Source organism: Hirundo rustica, chromosome 5 (assembly GCF_015227805.2).
Source record: "Hirundo rustica isolate bHirRus1 chromosome 5, bHirRus1.pri.v3, whole genome shotgun sequence".
Classification (NCBI taxonomy): Eukaryota; Metazoa; Chordata; class Aves; order Passeriformes; family Hirundinidae; genus Hirundo; species Hirundo rustica.
The window spans coordinates 11,762,643-11,778,901 of record NC_053454.1 but is presented as its reverse complement, the minus strand read 5'-3'; the positions used below and the strand labels follow the sequence as shown (position 1 = coordinate 11,778,901).

Below are 16,259 nucleotides of genomic sequence, written 5' to 3'. Positions count from 1 at the left end.
TCCTTACTAATATTTATAGTGAATAAAATCAGGTCCTAATCAGGTGATCTGAGGTTGCTCTTTATCTCCCAGCTACAGTAATCTCCTTATCAACCTGTACCAAATCCAAACGTCTCAGAGTTTAGGGCAGGAAGTTTGATTCTTAAAACTGAAACAAAACCACCCTCAGCTCTCACTTTCCTTGACAATTAATCCCAGTTCCTACTCCATCTGCTGTCACTTGGAATTTGGTTTAATGAAGCACTGAAACCCTGTTCTACTCTGATACATGATATCTACTCAGGAATCACAAACAGATGCTTCAGTTAAAAAAAAAAAAAAAAAAAAAAAAAAAAGGCACTAAACTACTTTGTGCATTTCTGCTGAATAACCAATAAATGAATTGACCCTTTATGGGTTCTTTGGCATAAAAGGGTCTCCATATTAGAATGTGCCTATATTTAAATTAAAGCGGCTTTTGCCACAAAAACAATAGCATGTACTCAGCACAGAGATGTTGTGGGGATGAACATTGACATTTACTTTCCCATGAAGAGCACAACTGCTGTGTTACAAGAGCTGCTGACAGGCTGGTGCTTTTCAGAGCAAAACTGAACTTCAAATCATGGGGCTGCTCTCCTACAACTGTGCTGGACATTTGTCTTCTCAGACAGCAAGCCAGAAACACCACCAGTCTGAACACTGATTTGAAATGGACACAGAGAGACTGAGTTTTCTAAGACAGCCTGGAAAGAGAAGAAATATTAATGGCAAAATAAATGAGTTTTGTACAGCCTTTTTAGCAATACTACTCATTGAAAAATTTTTCTGATACAATGCTAGACCAAGCTAATAAGTGCTGATCCTTTGTCCTGGAAGGAGTTTTACTTGATTGCAGCAGCAGAGACTGCAGTACTTTGTGTGCTATGTAGTATACACGTGTAATATGTGACACATGAAATGAGAATGGAATAGCACTGAGTTTTCTTTTAATCTATAACACGAGAGTGTCAGAACACTTATGGGTAATGCAGGTTTTCTGAAGTCTTTTCCATTTAAAGATTTTATTATCCTCTTTAGAAATTGTTGAAATATATTCATTGCACTGCATTTTGGCATCTGGAGTTCTGCTAAAGACCTCACTAAAAGTCAATAAATTGTTTATAAATTAAATTAGTTATTTCATATAAAAATTATTATGGCTTCAAGTCTATAATCTCAAATTTTTGGGGGAACTAAGTGTTAATGGCATTGAAAAAAAGTTCTCTCTTTCCTGTGGGAGAGAATACTATAATATCCTTGACATAAAAATGCTCGTATTTAACAGCCCCTGAGAGAATCCTACTCCCTTCACAGCACCTGCAAGGGAGCAATTAGTATCTGTGAGAATTTCACACGACACAGAAAGAAGTGATATGTCCTGTTGTAATTTTTATTGGCAGCTCCTCGGTCACTGGTGTGGGGTGCTGGAAGAGACCCCTGCAGCAGAGATCAGATGGACTGCGAGCAAAGGGACAAAATAAACCCATTTGCCACATGGCTAGACAGTTTTCCTATTTTTTCCCATACTAATATCACCCACACATACAGGTGACAGAGAAATGAACCAGTATCTGCAGTGGAAGGACATATGCTACTGAATTTGCAAGGACAGACGCAGGGTGTTGACATGAGAAACAAAGGGTCAAATGAGGGCATTTTTACATCACAGACTGAATCAAATCATTCCAGATGATTAAGTCATCTGGGGAAAGGGACACACAGGCAAAGCAGCACAGATAATGACTTCAGAATTTGTTTCAAATAATATTCAGAGTTAACTCTAGCTCAGAGAAATGAACCTAATCTTTGAGTACTTAGAGTAATAACTGCAAACGATGCTGTTAAAGAGCTGCCGTAACAGACTCAGAAGCTGCCGCAGCATTCCGAGCCCACAAAGCGTGGAGAAGGCTGAGCAGGAGCAATGCCACCAAGGGCAAACCCACCGAGTCCCACCCCACTGCTCAGGATGAGTAACTTGATGTCTGCAGGGGCTCACTGTGGGGAGAACCACAAATCCCAGCAGAAGCTAATGTGTGCCTGAGCAGGCACATCACATCCTGTGTGCTGGGAGCCCACCTCAGCGTGCCAGGAGAGCCCCTGAGCAGCCAACCAGCTCAGAGACACTGATGGGCCCCCAGAGGAATTTCAGAAAAACAGACAGGAAAATCTCTGTGCAATACCAACTACTCTTGGCTTGTTACACACCTTTTTCCACAACACAGTATTTGGTGTTTGTTTATATTCCTTCTAAGAAGTGAAGAAAGTATGAGAGCATTAGAGGTGTTCAGGGAGCAACTCACCCATCTCTATCCAATTATGCAGGTCAGTGGTTGCTCCAGGTTAAATATTAATAGAATAAATAATGTCTTTCAGCAAAGACTTGGGTTACCTTAGTACTTGCAGAACTCATGGCAGACTTCCCCAGTTCCTCATCTGGGTATAACCATGGCAGAAAACAAAAACAGCTCAGAAGGGGATGTGAAAAGCTGATGTTTACATGACTCCATATAGGACAGGTAATTACCTTCGGTGGTCATGAAGCTGTAGCTGGTTATTAAAGGGTGATCTATGTTCATAGCATTTACTTTATAATGATTTCATTAGATGGACTCAAGGGCAAGTAGATCTTCTGTCAGACTTGGGGACAAACAACATAAAAGCCTCTCTGACCCTGGCACAGCTGTGGTATTCACTAGAATGGCTGACTAGAAATTGTCCTATTAAAGCTTTCTAATATCTAGTTCCAAGCTTATTCCCTGATTCACATCCACAAATTACCACAGAAAGGCTACAAAGGAAGTAATATATATGTAAACAAAGACAGCAATATATATGTAAAAATTGAAAAACCCAGTCTAAGTATATTAGGCCAAATCCTATAGCCATTATTCTTCTTCCCCTCCTCCCCACATACATATTTAGGTAACTGACTTGCTTAAGCATTTTAAAATAATTTAATATGTTTAGCATTCAGGCAACTCTCAGGCTAATTTCAAACAAAACATAAATTTCCAGGCTTTCACAGGAAGCTACTAGCTTGGTCTGTGCTACAGAAAGCCACAGGAATCCCTCCAACTTGACCCAGTATTCGCTGCATAAATGAAGTGGCACATATTCATGCCAGCTCCCCCCTGCTTGGGGCTGTGCAGATATGTCCAAATTCTCTTTTAAGTTGGTGTGTACATCTTCAGTCCATACAGCTAATTTGGATCATTTGGATTTAATTTCAACTTTTCATGGCAAAGTGCAACTTAATCATCAAGAAGCAGTGGATTTCAAAAGGACTGCTCAAAGAATCAGCTCTTAGTTGATGATAAGCAAGGGCCTCAGCCATGAAACTGAAATTTCTGTTTGCAAAAGAGTCTCCTGAGAGCCACAGTATAAACACTGACCAAAAAAACTGCACACACGCATACGGCAACAGTGAGCAAAAAAATTCTTCAATTTCTATCTTAGTCTGATGGAACACAAACAATTTAAACAGCCTAAAGATCTGTTCCTAAATCCACATGTATATACTGACATCTTAACCCATGAATTATTGTATGAATACCACATATTATTGTGTGAATAACAGAGAAAATGGGACTATTATTATCATTGATAAGAAGATGGAAACAACATCCCTTTGAAAGTCCATAAGTCATTTCAGATAACACTTGCATAAATCCAAATGACAGGATGACTAGGAGTAGTGATGTTACACTCATGGGGACTGTGTTTAGAGTAATGGAAAGGGCAGCAAAGACATATATTTAAAATTAATATATTTAAAAAGATGTTGAAGAATTGCAAAGAATACATGATTTTAAACTAGAGATAACAGTAGCCGAACACCCTCTGTACCCTTAATATTGCATTTATACAGAAAGAGTATAAAGAAGAGAACGTATTAAGTTTATATATTGATAATAGACTGCATTTTCAATAATTAATCAGAAAGTTATTTCGATTTTCATAACAAAAAGAGAGCCAAGTGATCCAGACTAAGTCAGCTCAGATGTGTTGCTTAAAATGAGCACATACCTAGACCCAAGTGAGCTGCAGCAACCACTGTCTCCTGTCCAGCCAGTTGCCAGGAGCTGTGAAAAATTGTTAACAGCATTGCAGGTCTCCAGAGGCAGTGAAATCTGGAAGGGGCATAATGGGGCAGACAGAGGAAAACACTGAAAGTGAGGAAACTCTGATTTGTGAAAGGGGAAGATGGAGCAGCAGGTACTTGGAATCTCATAAGGAATCCAGTAGCATGTTTCCTCCATGAATAGTGACCTAAGCATTCAGGCAACCAAAAAAGGATCAAAACACAGACTGTGAGCTCTCATTTTTGTAAGAAAGTATCTCTTTCAAGCCCACACAAGTTTTCAGTAGCCAGATCAATGTAAATTATTCTGGCAATTAATACATATAGGACTTCTGCATGTCCCAGGTAATGTCTGGCACCTTTCACAAGTAATAAATCTATTTAGAATCACAGAATCATTTAGGTTGGAAAAAAAACCTTTAAGATCATCAAGGTCAACCATTAACCCAGCACTGCCAAGCCCACCAGCAAACAAACTGTGCTCCAAAGTGTCCCATCTACACATCTTTAAAATACCTTCATACTCCACCACTTGCCAGAGCAGCATGTCCTTGACAACACTTTCTGTGTAGAAATCTTTCCTAATATCCAATCTACACCTCCTCTGGTGAAACTTTGAGGCCATTCCTCTCCTCCTGTCACTTGTTACCTGGGAGAAGAAGCCACACCCCAATCTCCTTTCAGTAGTTCTAGAGAGTGATAAAAGTCCCCCCAAGCTGCCTTTTTCCAGACCAGTTAATACATAAATCAATCTCCCATTAAAATTACATGCCAGCTTTTAATACATTTATTTATAATGGGTAAAGATGTGTCAGCTCCTCCTTCCTCACATAAAAGGATCCAGTGCTTAGTGCACTGCCTTTGGATTTTGACCAGATTTTATACCATTTTCCTATAGACTGTGTATGACTTTGGACCTAATCTCTCTGTACCTCAGTAAAGGATAAAGCTGCCGTATTTCAAGGGCATGGTGAAGTGTGCTAGGTTAAGACTGTGTGGATCTTGAATGCAACCAAAGCAAGCATTACACAGCTCAGAGAGGCAGGTAAATAGTTGATACACATAGTCTGACTCAGCAACACTGCACAACCCGAGTCGTGGCCAAGTCCAAGTGATGGACCAGAACCAATAAGAGCAAAAAACCCAGCCTTCTAAAGTGAAAAGGAAATATAAATTAACAGGGTATTTCAGCTAAAAATATAATAATTACATTAAGACAAATCTTAAATAGTCTATTTTAAAACTATTATGAGGACATATATTTCTATGTAGTTTGCTGGCTTCATTTTTTTTTTTTTTGGTAAGGCAATGGAATAGATTATATGTCAGTGACCATTGTGCAAAAAATGACAGATGTTGGTTTGTCACCAGCAATGGTTCTATTGACTTTATTGAGTGTTTCAAGATCGATGTGCTGTATTTGAAATTTAACACTCCTAAAAATTAGCATAGAGGGTTTTCTCTATCTAAATGAAGCAAGCAAAAAAAGGCATAAAAATTAAATAAAACTTATTTCTTGTTGAGATAAAACTTTTAATGTTCATTTTTGCTGAACCTACCTTGCATTCTGCATTGTAAGTTATTGTGACATCCTAATTCATCCTCTTCTCTGAATTGAACATCAGGATGCCTCTGTTCACTGTTAAATAATACAGACTGAACCAACTGGTAAACTCATCCCTGGAGAGAAAACAAAAATCATACAGCAAGAAGAGTGTTGTCATTAGCTTTTTCAATCACGGACATAGTGTAAAAGCAGGCACTGGAGTGCTTGTTTTAGTGAGAAAAGTCAATTTAACAGCATCCCCAGTTCAGCACAACATTTCATCTGAGTTTGTACTATTAAGTGAATTGTTACCCCCCTGGCCAATACAGCATTCCAGTTACAATGCAGTTTCTGGTAATGCTTTAAATGCTTTGGTTCAACAGGGACACAGCTTTCTAGTATCAACCACTCCTGATCAACACTGGGATTTTTCCCTATTAATTCTGTATTTTGGAGATTAGCAAAACATTACTCATCTCAGTCACTATCTTCAGCATTAGCTAGGCAGTCTAATAAAATTTGCATTAACATATGTGGTGGTACAATAACTTTAAGAGAGGAGGAGTTTTATTTAACAGACAAAATAGTGAATGAAAAGAAGCAGGCATAATAGAATAGGAGGGAAACAAAAATATCTGAAATAAATAGCTACTAAATCCACAAGGCAGGAATGTGAGAAACACAACACCTCAAGCAGAAAAGGCTGACTTTCTTAATATTCAGCAGTAGAACAAGTGAGAATTTGGGGTAGAAATGTGACTTAATGACATAAAGACTTTGGCTTTAGAAGTTCTATCAGAATGGGTAACAACTGAAAAGGCAAGAGGAAGCCTGGAGATGTTAATTGTGCATACACAGCATAAAAGGATTGATAAGAAAAGGCTCTCATTCTGTTTTTCTTATTTACTTTAACCTGGACTGTAGTAACCTAAGACAATAAGCAAAACTGAGGACTTCCGGAGTGCAAAATACTTTGGAGACGTACAGGACACAGAACATGAGAAATGTCAAATATATCAAATGGAAGTGCTTAACTGAAATACAGGGGAAAAAAAATGGTATTAATTTTGTAATTTAGTTCACCATCCCACTACTTATCCTATGTTCCTGTGACAAGGAACACAGATTACAGTGTTAGTTATACCTCCAAATTTTATCAGTGGTCTGGAATTGGACCAGTGAGGACTCAATTAAAAAAAAAAAAGAAAAAAAGAAAAAAAAAAAAAAAAGAAAAAAGAAAAAGAAAAGTAACCAACCATTTACAACAAACACTGTAATTTTGGAGGAGAGAGGTTTTAGGACTTTACAAAAATGTTTGCCTTATATCCCTATATATGATATGAAATGGCTTTGGAAATGTGATTCCAAAAGCTAAGAGTAAACTGAGATGTTGTTTGCTAGATAGATTCTTGTGCAAACTTTACACTGTATAGTGAAGACAGATTCTTGGATAAGACTACACCTAAGTGGAGAAGGAAACCAGGAATGACAAGATCCAGGAAGCACTGACCGGTAACGAGTTCATAACAAAGTGGTAACTAAGTGGTGGGACTCCTTTCCATGGAATACTGCTAAGAGAAAAGGTTTATATGGGTTCAAGAGAACCTTGACAACTTAAAATCCACCAAGGTTCACTGAACAAATATAAACTCTGCTGCAGGAAGTCCTTGAGCAGAAAATGATGAAAGCCCTGGAGAAGACCAGGGTGCCCCCATCTCCTCCCCAAGGTATCTGCTTTCAGCTGCTAGCTCATTTTTTATGGATTTCCCTTTTCTGACAATAAGCACATTTCTATCCTATTCACAAACAAGTTTCCTTTCTCTAAGCATAAGAAACCACCCAACAATCCGGCTATTTGACTTCACCAGCTGTGTTTTAGTATATGCCTGCAAAATACATGAGAAGGTAACCTTGCAAGTAAGAATGAAGTCAATTTTTAGGAAATTGTGCCTTACAGTAATTTGAACGCTGTAACTTATTTGCTCACAGGACATCCACGCCAGTGTCAGCATGTGTGGGGATACCACAGGCACAATGTGCACAAGCCCTCTCCTGCCATGACCCAGCAGCAGCAAAACCACATTTGGCAGCAGTAGCCACTGTCGTCTCATAAATAAAAGGTCTGAAAAAGGCCTAAAATAAAATTTTAATGATGCTGCCCACTTTAATAACTCATTAAGGACAGAGATATTAGCCAGATCCAACTGTTACACATCACCAGGATTGAAAAAGCCATTGTCTGTCTGGATAAATTCTTAGAGTTCACTAAGTGCTCTGGCAAAGGACGGAAATTTCAGCTGGCTGTTTAACTCGTGTTAGCTAACCAGACACTACTTCTGTCTCGTTTAAAGATACTTTCAGAAGAAGAAAAAAAGAAAATCTACAACTACAAGTGAAATGACACAGAATTCACCAACATCAGCTCCCTCTGTGGGAAACCAGGTGTTGCATTTGTCACAGCTAATCTTATGACAAGGCTCTCAGCTGAAAACGTGTTGTCATAGCGTTTCTCTAGCAGCCAGGTGACCAAACAAAATGAATGGGAATTCCAGCCTAGACAACATCTGTTTCTTCATTCTGGCCCATTCTGTCCCCCAAGAAGTCCTTCAGCCCCTGGGCTCAGCCAGGCACATGTGCTTTCCCATCTGAGCCAACCCACCTGGAGATTTCCAATTCTGGCCGTTTGCTGTGGAGGGACAAACGCCTCCAGCATGGTGAGACTGAACTTCAAATGAAAAATGTTTACATTGACTGTCTCAGCCATGAATTCTTGAAACTCTGGGAAACAGAAGAAGGCTCCACTCTTCCTCCTTTTCTCCCCATTTTGAAGAAATCAAATGCCATTTTCTTCTTTAAACACATCTCTAAGAAGTCTAATAAAAACTTGGTTTTCTCCCTTTTATTTACTACATGAGCAATTACTACATATACACAAGATAATCCAGAATTAGGGTTCACCCTGAATATTATTTCACCTATTTTGTTGAAAATACTTCATGCAAACACCAGTTTGGAGAAAGACCAGCAATTAAAGTACTTATAATTTTTTCTGATATAGGTCACTTAGCAGTATACAAAGCAGAAGGAAGCTGTTCATATCCTCACCACAAATCATAATGTTTCTGGCTTTAACTATGTTTTACTGAAGAATTAAATGTGTGTTAAGGAATTAAGTATATATATATATATGATTTATAAAACATAATCATCAGAATTGAGAAACAAGGATTCACATGTAAATTTTGTCCTTCCTAACACACATGTGCCTGTTTTTCTCTTTGTGCTTCTGCCTCAATACAACTTCATCTCTTTTTCCTCCAGCCTTCGCTTCTGTTCCTGGATAGTTTCTTGTTTCCATCATTTCTTCTCTTAAATATTTTTCCTCTCCTTCCTCACCTCATTTAAAATGAGTATGAAGGAAACTTCTACCCAACTCAGCCAACTAGCCTTAAATCCTTCATAATTTCCCTGTGGCTTCTGGACTACATGAATAATGAAACTCCCTGTCACCAGAAACCTGACCAACACCCTTCTTCATCACCTCCTGTCACATGGCAGTTATGAGCACTCCTGAAGGAGACAGACAGCCAAACCAGCATGGAATCCCTTTTTTCCAGCTCAATCCTTTGTTTCCAACCCCAGGAAATTTCAAAACCTCTCAGCAGAGAGAAGATCTGTATCACCTTAGTGGGAAAACCTTGTATTCGTGGCACTGGTGGGTGAGGTCTGGCAGGGTCCCTTTCCACATCAGATGCAGACTGTGAAAGAGGCAAGTACCCTCCTACCAGCAGCCTATGACATGGCTCTGCTCACTGGTGCCGATTGTTAAAGGTCAGAACATGGAAAAATCCTATTTTCTGGAAGTTAGGAGTTGTCTTTTGGATTGCACATCCCAAACATGAGTGCTATGGCCTGGACTCACTTCAAGTCCACCATGTAAGCAGGCAGAGCTTGCTCTCTCTCAGGTTACCAACAAGTAGACGGAACAAGGGAAATGAAAACAAACAAACAAAAAAATCATTGGAACCCAAAGGCCGTAAGTCACAGATTAAATAGGTAATTGACAAGGCACTGAAATCCTCTGAGGACCAGACCCTAACCAAACTTTAACTCAATCAGGGTAAGCCTCTGTTGAAACTGGAGTGTAATCATCCTCAAACTTCTTTAGATCACAAGTACCTGCAAGCCGGAGGTCTCCATTTACAGATGTTCGATAAATATGAAAATTAGTAAAAATTCCAGGTGCAAAATGCTAAGGAGCAATTGCTGCTAAAATCACAGCTCTGGTACTGAATTAGTGCATTTGGAAGCCATCTGTGCTCTTACAGATCTGATTACAGGTGGCAATTTTGCTGATAGTGGCATATGATTATCAGGCTGTTTTAACTCTGAACTGTTCTGTGAATGAAGTTGCAATCAAGCTGCCTGGGCACAGCTACCCCAGCAGATCAAAAAGACAGAATAAACAATATCCATGGGCTAACAGTAAGAAGAGGATGAAAGGGGTGTGGCCCTAAAACACCAGACACTGATTCACACCCTTTTCCTAAGTTTTGCACCCTTCCTTGGCACCAGGCAGTCGCACAATATCCCATTTCTGCAGGATTCCATCACATGGGTTTGGCAAAGGAAAAAAAATTCCACATTTGTTTTTCATGAAGAAAATAGGCACGTCCTATTCCTTCCTGCTTTTATGTGCAGGGATATTGGAAAAAGATTTCTACACTTTTCCAAAGGTTTTAGACACAAGCACTTCCAAAACAAAAAATGACGCAGAGAACAGAATCAATTTTCAAATAAAATTATTCCAAGGAAAAAGCATCAATGCCTATGTGCTCACTGCACTTAGGTACCTCATGACATTTTGGGAGGGAGGAATCCCTGCTGGAATGACGGTGCTCAGCGAGGGGAGCAGGGTACAGACCTGTCTGCCTGCCCAGGGGGACAAAGTGAAGCAGCTCTGATGTTCTGCCTCTGATACACAAATTTTATCAAAAGTTAGTAAAGAATTATACAAACGCACAAGATCCGGAAGTCCCAGGGCAGTGACAAAACCACAGCATTAACCATTGTCACATCATTGTGCTAAGAAAACAATTTCTCTTTGGTTGGCCAAGATGACATTATGATTATAATGAACCTCTGAAAGTTTAGAATACTTCCTTGTTCCAGAGGGAGAATCCTGAGGTGGAACTTGCTTAATTTATGCCAGAGATTGCACTGGATCTCACAATAGCCTGGAGTCACGCTTGCAGACTTCTATTCCCCCAGCATGGTCAGGCCCAGAGGGACAATGATAATTCTGGTCTTATTACAGCTAACTTGCTTTCTGCTCCACCAAGCAAGGTTTCTTTTGGTTTAGTAAATTAACTAGTACCTATCTATATAGAATAATGGCAGTCTTTCCCCTCTGTTACTGATTTCTGGGAAAAAAAACCCAAAAAACCCAAAACAAGAATATTCAACCCACATCCCAACCCAACTAGGAATAAAGACTTCTTAGAGGATCGAAGAAAAAAGAAAGATGAACAACATGTTTGTATATGTAATAATATATGTCCATATGGAAGGAAAAGCTAAACTGTCCTTTTTTGTGAAAGAAACTCAACAGATTGCCTAGAAATAGGCAGTTGCCATTCCCTTTACTGAGGGAAGCAAATGCCATCCAGATGGAAATTATCAAATGGATCAAACAACTACATTTTATTCCCAAATGATCTTTGTTCTACTTATCACTCATTATACCAGGAAAATTATTTTTCCTATAGCCCAAATATAGTAAAAAGAATATTATTTATCATATGCTTGTTCAAAATACTCAGTATTGAAGGTTTCCCTGATGAGACATCGATCTTGACACACAAAAAGGGTGAGAAGAAAAGTGTCCTTCCTAATGAGAACATTCCTTTAAGATCTGTGGAATCAGTTAATTCCCACTAAGCCCACATTTTCCTGGCAGCAGTTGGATCTGCAGCCACTTCCTGATGTCCAGGGTGATGAAATGCCCCTTCAGCAGCCCTGTCACCTGCCAGGTTTTAAAAAGGGGAATGCTACCAAGTCCCAGTCAAACCACATGAAGGTTCTTCAGCTAGTTTTACTTATACTGTCCAAAGGATAAATTCTTCAACTGTAAATTTGCATTGAATAAAACCTAAATTTAAAAATCACAAAGAATCCTCATCTTTGGCCCTAAGTGATTATGTAGGACATGTATAATTAAATTCAATATTTTAGGGGGTATTTTCAAGGACATAAGAGGCATTCGTTACCACCTAAAAGAAAAGGAATTAAATATGAACTCCTAATTTTTTCTTATGACTTTGAAAAATTTCTGTGGCATTTTATGTGTTAACAATCATATTTATTTAAGCAGGTCCTCCTATAAATTTATGATTACATATAGGGATAATTATCCAATTCTCTTATATAAGCTCTAGCTATTAAACGATAATATGATCTTCTTTTAGCCTGAAAACCTCCAGCAGCACAAGTGCAGTCTTATATGAGGACATAAATGTTTAGCAGCTGTGACTGACTGACAGGATTAGATCAAGAGCATCTAATCTAACTGGGCCATGTAACACTACCTTTTATTTCACATTAATCATTGAACACAGGTTCAACTGTGTCATAGCTCGATCAAGTGGGCCTATAAATGAGAAGTTGATTTTTAAATGGTGTGGTCACTAACAGATAACGCTGGGTTCAGGTGCAGCAATCCGAAAATACAAAGGATCCCACAGCTCCATGAATACTGATAATCAAGGAGGACTTCAACCAGCAGTGTCAGATATATTTTGTACAACTCTGTGACTTGGTAATTAGTCCCAAAGCAGTCATTCCCCAGTATTAAATTTCCACACAGTTGAGACATGCAAAACAATGCATTGCTACAACCTCTGTTCAACTGAGAACTCAAAAGTAGTAATACATTATAGATTGTATATCATGACATTTCTAGTAAAACTTACAGACAGGACAACCTCTTCTAAGGGAAAAGCCAGGCTGGAATAATAAAATATTAATGTTTTTACATTTTAAAAGGGTCAGATTTATCCACAACAGAAGTTGTTACTCCTAACAATACTGCTAAGGCAATTGTCTTATTCATAACATATTTATCTATAAAATTTACAGTGTAGCCCAGTACAGCAGAAGACAGTATGTTTATTTCAAAACAGACAAGGAGTGTTTGCTTTCATACTAGAGTTTAGAATTTTTTTCCCCCAAGGACCACTATTAAATAGAAGCAAAGCCTTCTTTTCAAAATGGTTTATTAAAATGAAAGACGTATCTTGACAATCACATTACTCTTCCTCTGGTATCCAGTTTGCCAGTGCAGAGAGCAGCATCATTCTTAGCTGACATGTCATCTTCGTAGATTTGCAGGAGTCTGAGCAATTGCTTTTAATTTAGGAGCAGCAGAAACCACTGTACACTCTGCAAAGCTCCCAAGGAAGCATACCAACAAGGAATAGTTTTAATATCACCTTACTTAGGACACAGAAATTAAGAAGAACAACACAAAAGAGGTCAGAAACCCTCTAAAGGAAGCATTTGTGCTTAGGTGATTTCCCAGGAGAACAGCAGTGCCGCAGCCACTAATCCACTGCAGAAAACTCCCCAGAGCTCAGGCTGAATCCATGTTTGAATATCCTGTTTTACAAGCTGCTGCTGTCTGTTCTGCATTGTCCTCTGTTACACTACTCAAGAGGAAGCATTGCACAAGTGGACTGCACAGTTCCCAAATAAAGAACAAAGAACCTAGCCGATTATCGTGCAAAAGCTCCCAAGTATTAGCACTACACCTGGCATATACTCAATGCCTCAGCTGATGAATGCTGCCTCTGATCTCCTGGGGCCTTGGGAGAATGCCAGGTCAACAAGGCTTCAGATATACATGCTCATTTTATTTCCTGTTTAATCTATTTATAAACTGGTACCTAAACATCTTACAGTGAATCCAGAGTTTGTGACCATAAACTAAGACAAAACAATACTTTTAATCCAAGCTGTAAGTACAGAGGAAAAGTCCTCAGGCAGAACATTAAAAACAAACAAACAAACACCAACAAAAACCAGATAGAACAATACAAAAGAGAGGTTCCCAAGTATTAATGTCCCTTTCCTCTTCTATGAAGACCACTCTGGGGTCCTAGAGCAGTCTAGGAGTCTTTGTCCTGCTAAGCACAACCAGGTCACCCCAACCAAGGACCATGTGACCTTGGTCACTTCACCACTAAAGTACTTTGGGTGGGAATCACCTCCCCTTTTTCCTGCAGTGTACATTTGACACCTAAGGTAGTTCCATTCCACTCATCCTTACAGTCAGTGAGTTGAAAAGGCACATCTAGAATGCAGATCATCTTGCCTACTTTAGACCTACATTATGATGAGTCCTGTCCTGTAGAGCAAGAGATGATTTCTCTTCATGACTGCAGGGACGCCAGGAGACTAACTCAGACTTAAACGTGTTTCAAGGAATCCCACTCCTTGGAGCATGACTTGAGCTTAGTTCTTAAACACAGGGCAACCAACTCCCTGCCAGGCACCTGACAATCGCTGCTCCAAGGTCTCTGTGTTGACTGAGATGTAAACAATAAAGAGCTTAATTCTGTAGCCTAATAAAGACATCTTGTCACCAGAGAAGACCCAGGAAATGTTGAATCAATTGTCTGTCCACATGAAAAAGCCAGTGCAAATGGCAGTCTCAGAGTCATCTCTAAAGGGGACAATAGGAATTGATGTTCTGGGAAAGATGCAGGTGTCAGATGTAACAGAATCACAGAATTACACAATATTTTGGGTTGGAAGGGACCCTGCAGGATCATAAAAGTCCAAGCACTTCTTGAGCTCTGTCAGGCTTGGTGCTGTGACCACTTCCCTGGGGAGGCTGTTCCAGTGTTCAGCCACTCTGGGCAAAAAAACATTGTGCTGCTATCCAATCCTAACTCCCCCCTGACACAACTTCAGGCCATTCCCTGGAGTCCTGTCATTGTCACCACAGGGCAAAGATCAGTGCCTGTCCCTCCTCCTCCCCTCCCAGGGAAGCTGTAACTGCACTGAGGTCTCCCATCAGTCTCCTCCACTCTGAACAGACCAAGTGACCTCAGGTGCTCCTCACACAGTTTCCCCTCAAGACCCTCCATCATTTTTAGCCCTCCTTTGGACATTCTAATAGCTTTATATCTTTCTTATATTGTTGTGCCCAAAGCTGCACACAGGATGTCACCTGATCTTGCTTCCACTGCTCATAAACCCTCCTTTTTTACCTTATCTGCAAAGGAAAAGCCCTGCTCAGCCAAGCCAGTCTTCTGCCTCATCTGCTTGACTCAAGGCATTTAGGAGCTGCTGGCTCCTGAGCCCTTAGGAGGTGATGCTTAAAAACTGACCAGCAGAGATGGACCCCAGCAGCTGCAAAAGCTTTTTCTCAGGGGACCTTACTCACTAGTTCCTTGAGCAGTCTGAATTCTGCTCTCATGTCCAGGGCTGAAGTTCTGCTGTCACTTTCCCTCCTGTTTAAAACCAGAGATTTTAAACTCAGTCACTTAATGGCTGTTGGGGCCAAGACAGACACCAATCTCCACCTCGCTTAAGACCCTCTCTGTTAACAAGCAGCAAATGAAGGAGGGCATCTCTCTTAGTTGCCTTTCTTATGATTTAGAGGAATCTCTTAGCTCCTCGAAGAATAATTTATCAGTGTCATTGGTTTGGCTAGGCTGTCTATAGCAGAGGCCATGATATCCACATCATTAGTTAGCAAGTAGTGTTTTTTTTCTGGCTCATCTGAGCACCATCTCACAAGGTACTTTCTGTATGAACACAAGTCAGTCCATGTAACAGACTGTGATTCTTGTCCACACCAGCCGCAGCTTTGTTTCTTAGGTTTCAAAACCCTGAAGAGGTCATTGCCTTCAACATGCTGTCCAGCACTCACTCAGGGCCAGCCACCTGCTACCCACCACAAATTCTCCAGAACTACTGCACAGCTCCTTCTGTGGTCATCTGCTCTTTAGCAGGTTCATTGTGACCAAAATGGTTTCTGTTTATGCTCACCAGCCACAGGATACAGACAGCATACTTCAGCCTTGCAAAATGATGAATCATCAGCTCATCTAGGAGCTATATAAAGTAGATTTATTATTTATTTCTGCCAAGCCCAGGTACTTCAAATGAGCCTGTCTTCTCTTTCATAAATAGTAATCTGAAAAAGATCTTCCATCCACAAAAGGTCTCTAATTAACAGTTAACTTGGTAGTCACATCATATTGATGCTTCTAACCAACACAGAAAAGGCACATAAAATTGTAAGGGTGGCAGGGATGAGCAGAGCCCAGGCCTTTGCTGTCCACAGAGCACCTACATTATGGAGTACACTTTCTCCTACAAATAAGAAATCCTACAAATCTCTAAGAGATAAGAACTGCCTTGTATCCCCAAGCAAAGCTATCTGTGCAAACAGTAACAAATTATCAATACCTTTCAGCTAGACAACCTCACCATGAGATTTTAAAGCCCACTTACCAGAAGGGACTGCCTGCAGCCAGCTGGAAATAGAGATGTGGCCGCTGAGAGACAGAATCTCCAGCCCACAGATGGAAAGCAGAGATG

General features: G+C 39.9%; 1 protein-coding gene across 4 annotated transcripts in view; it reads right to left on the bottom strand.

Annotated features, from left to right (window-relative positions):
* Positions 1-16,259, bottom strand: part of C5H4orf50 (chromosome 5 C4orf50 homolog) — a 69,850-nt gene that overhangs the window by 25,964 nt on the left and 27,627 nt on the right. For 2 of the 4 annotated variants that reach the window (XM_040063916.2, XM_040063917.2), the window contains exon 9: positions 5,662-5,782. In XM_040063916.2, the coding sequence (XP_039919850.2) occupies positions 5,745-5,782 (38 nt within the window). In that variant the 3' untranslated portion in view covers positions 5,662-5,744. Of the gene's footprint in view, positions 1-482; positions 726-4,047; positions 4,152-4,618; positions 4,752-5,661; positions 5,783-16,259 lie in introns of all 4 variants that reach the window. The other 2 variants (XM_040063915.2, XM_058420517.1) reach the window with 2 other exon arrangements.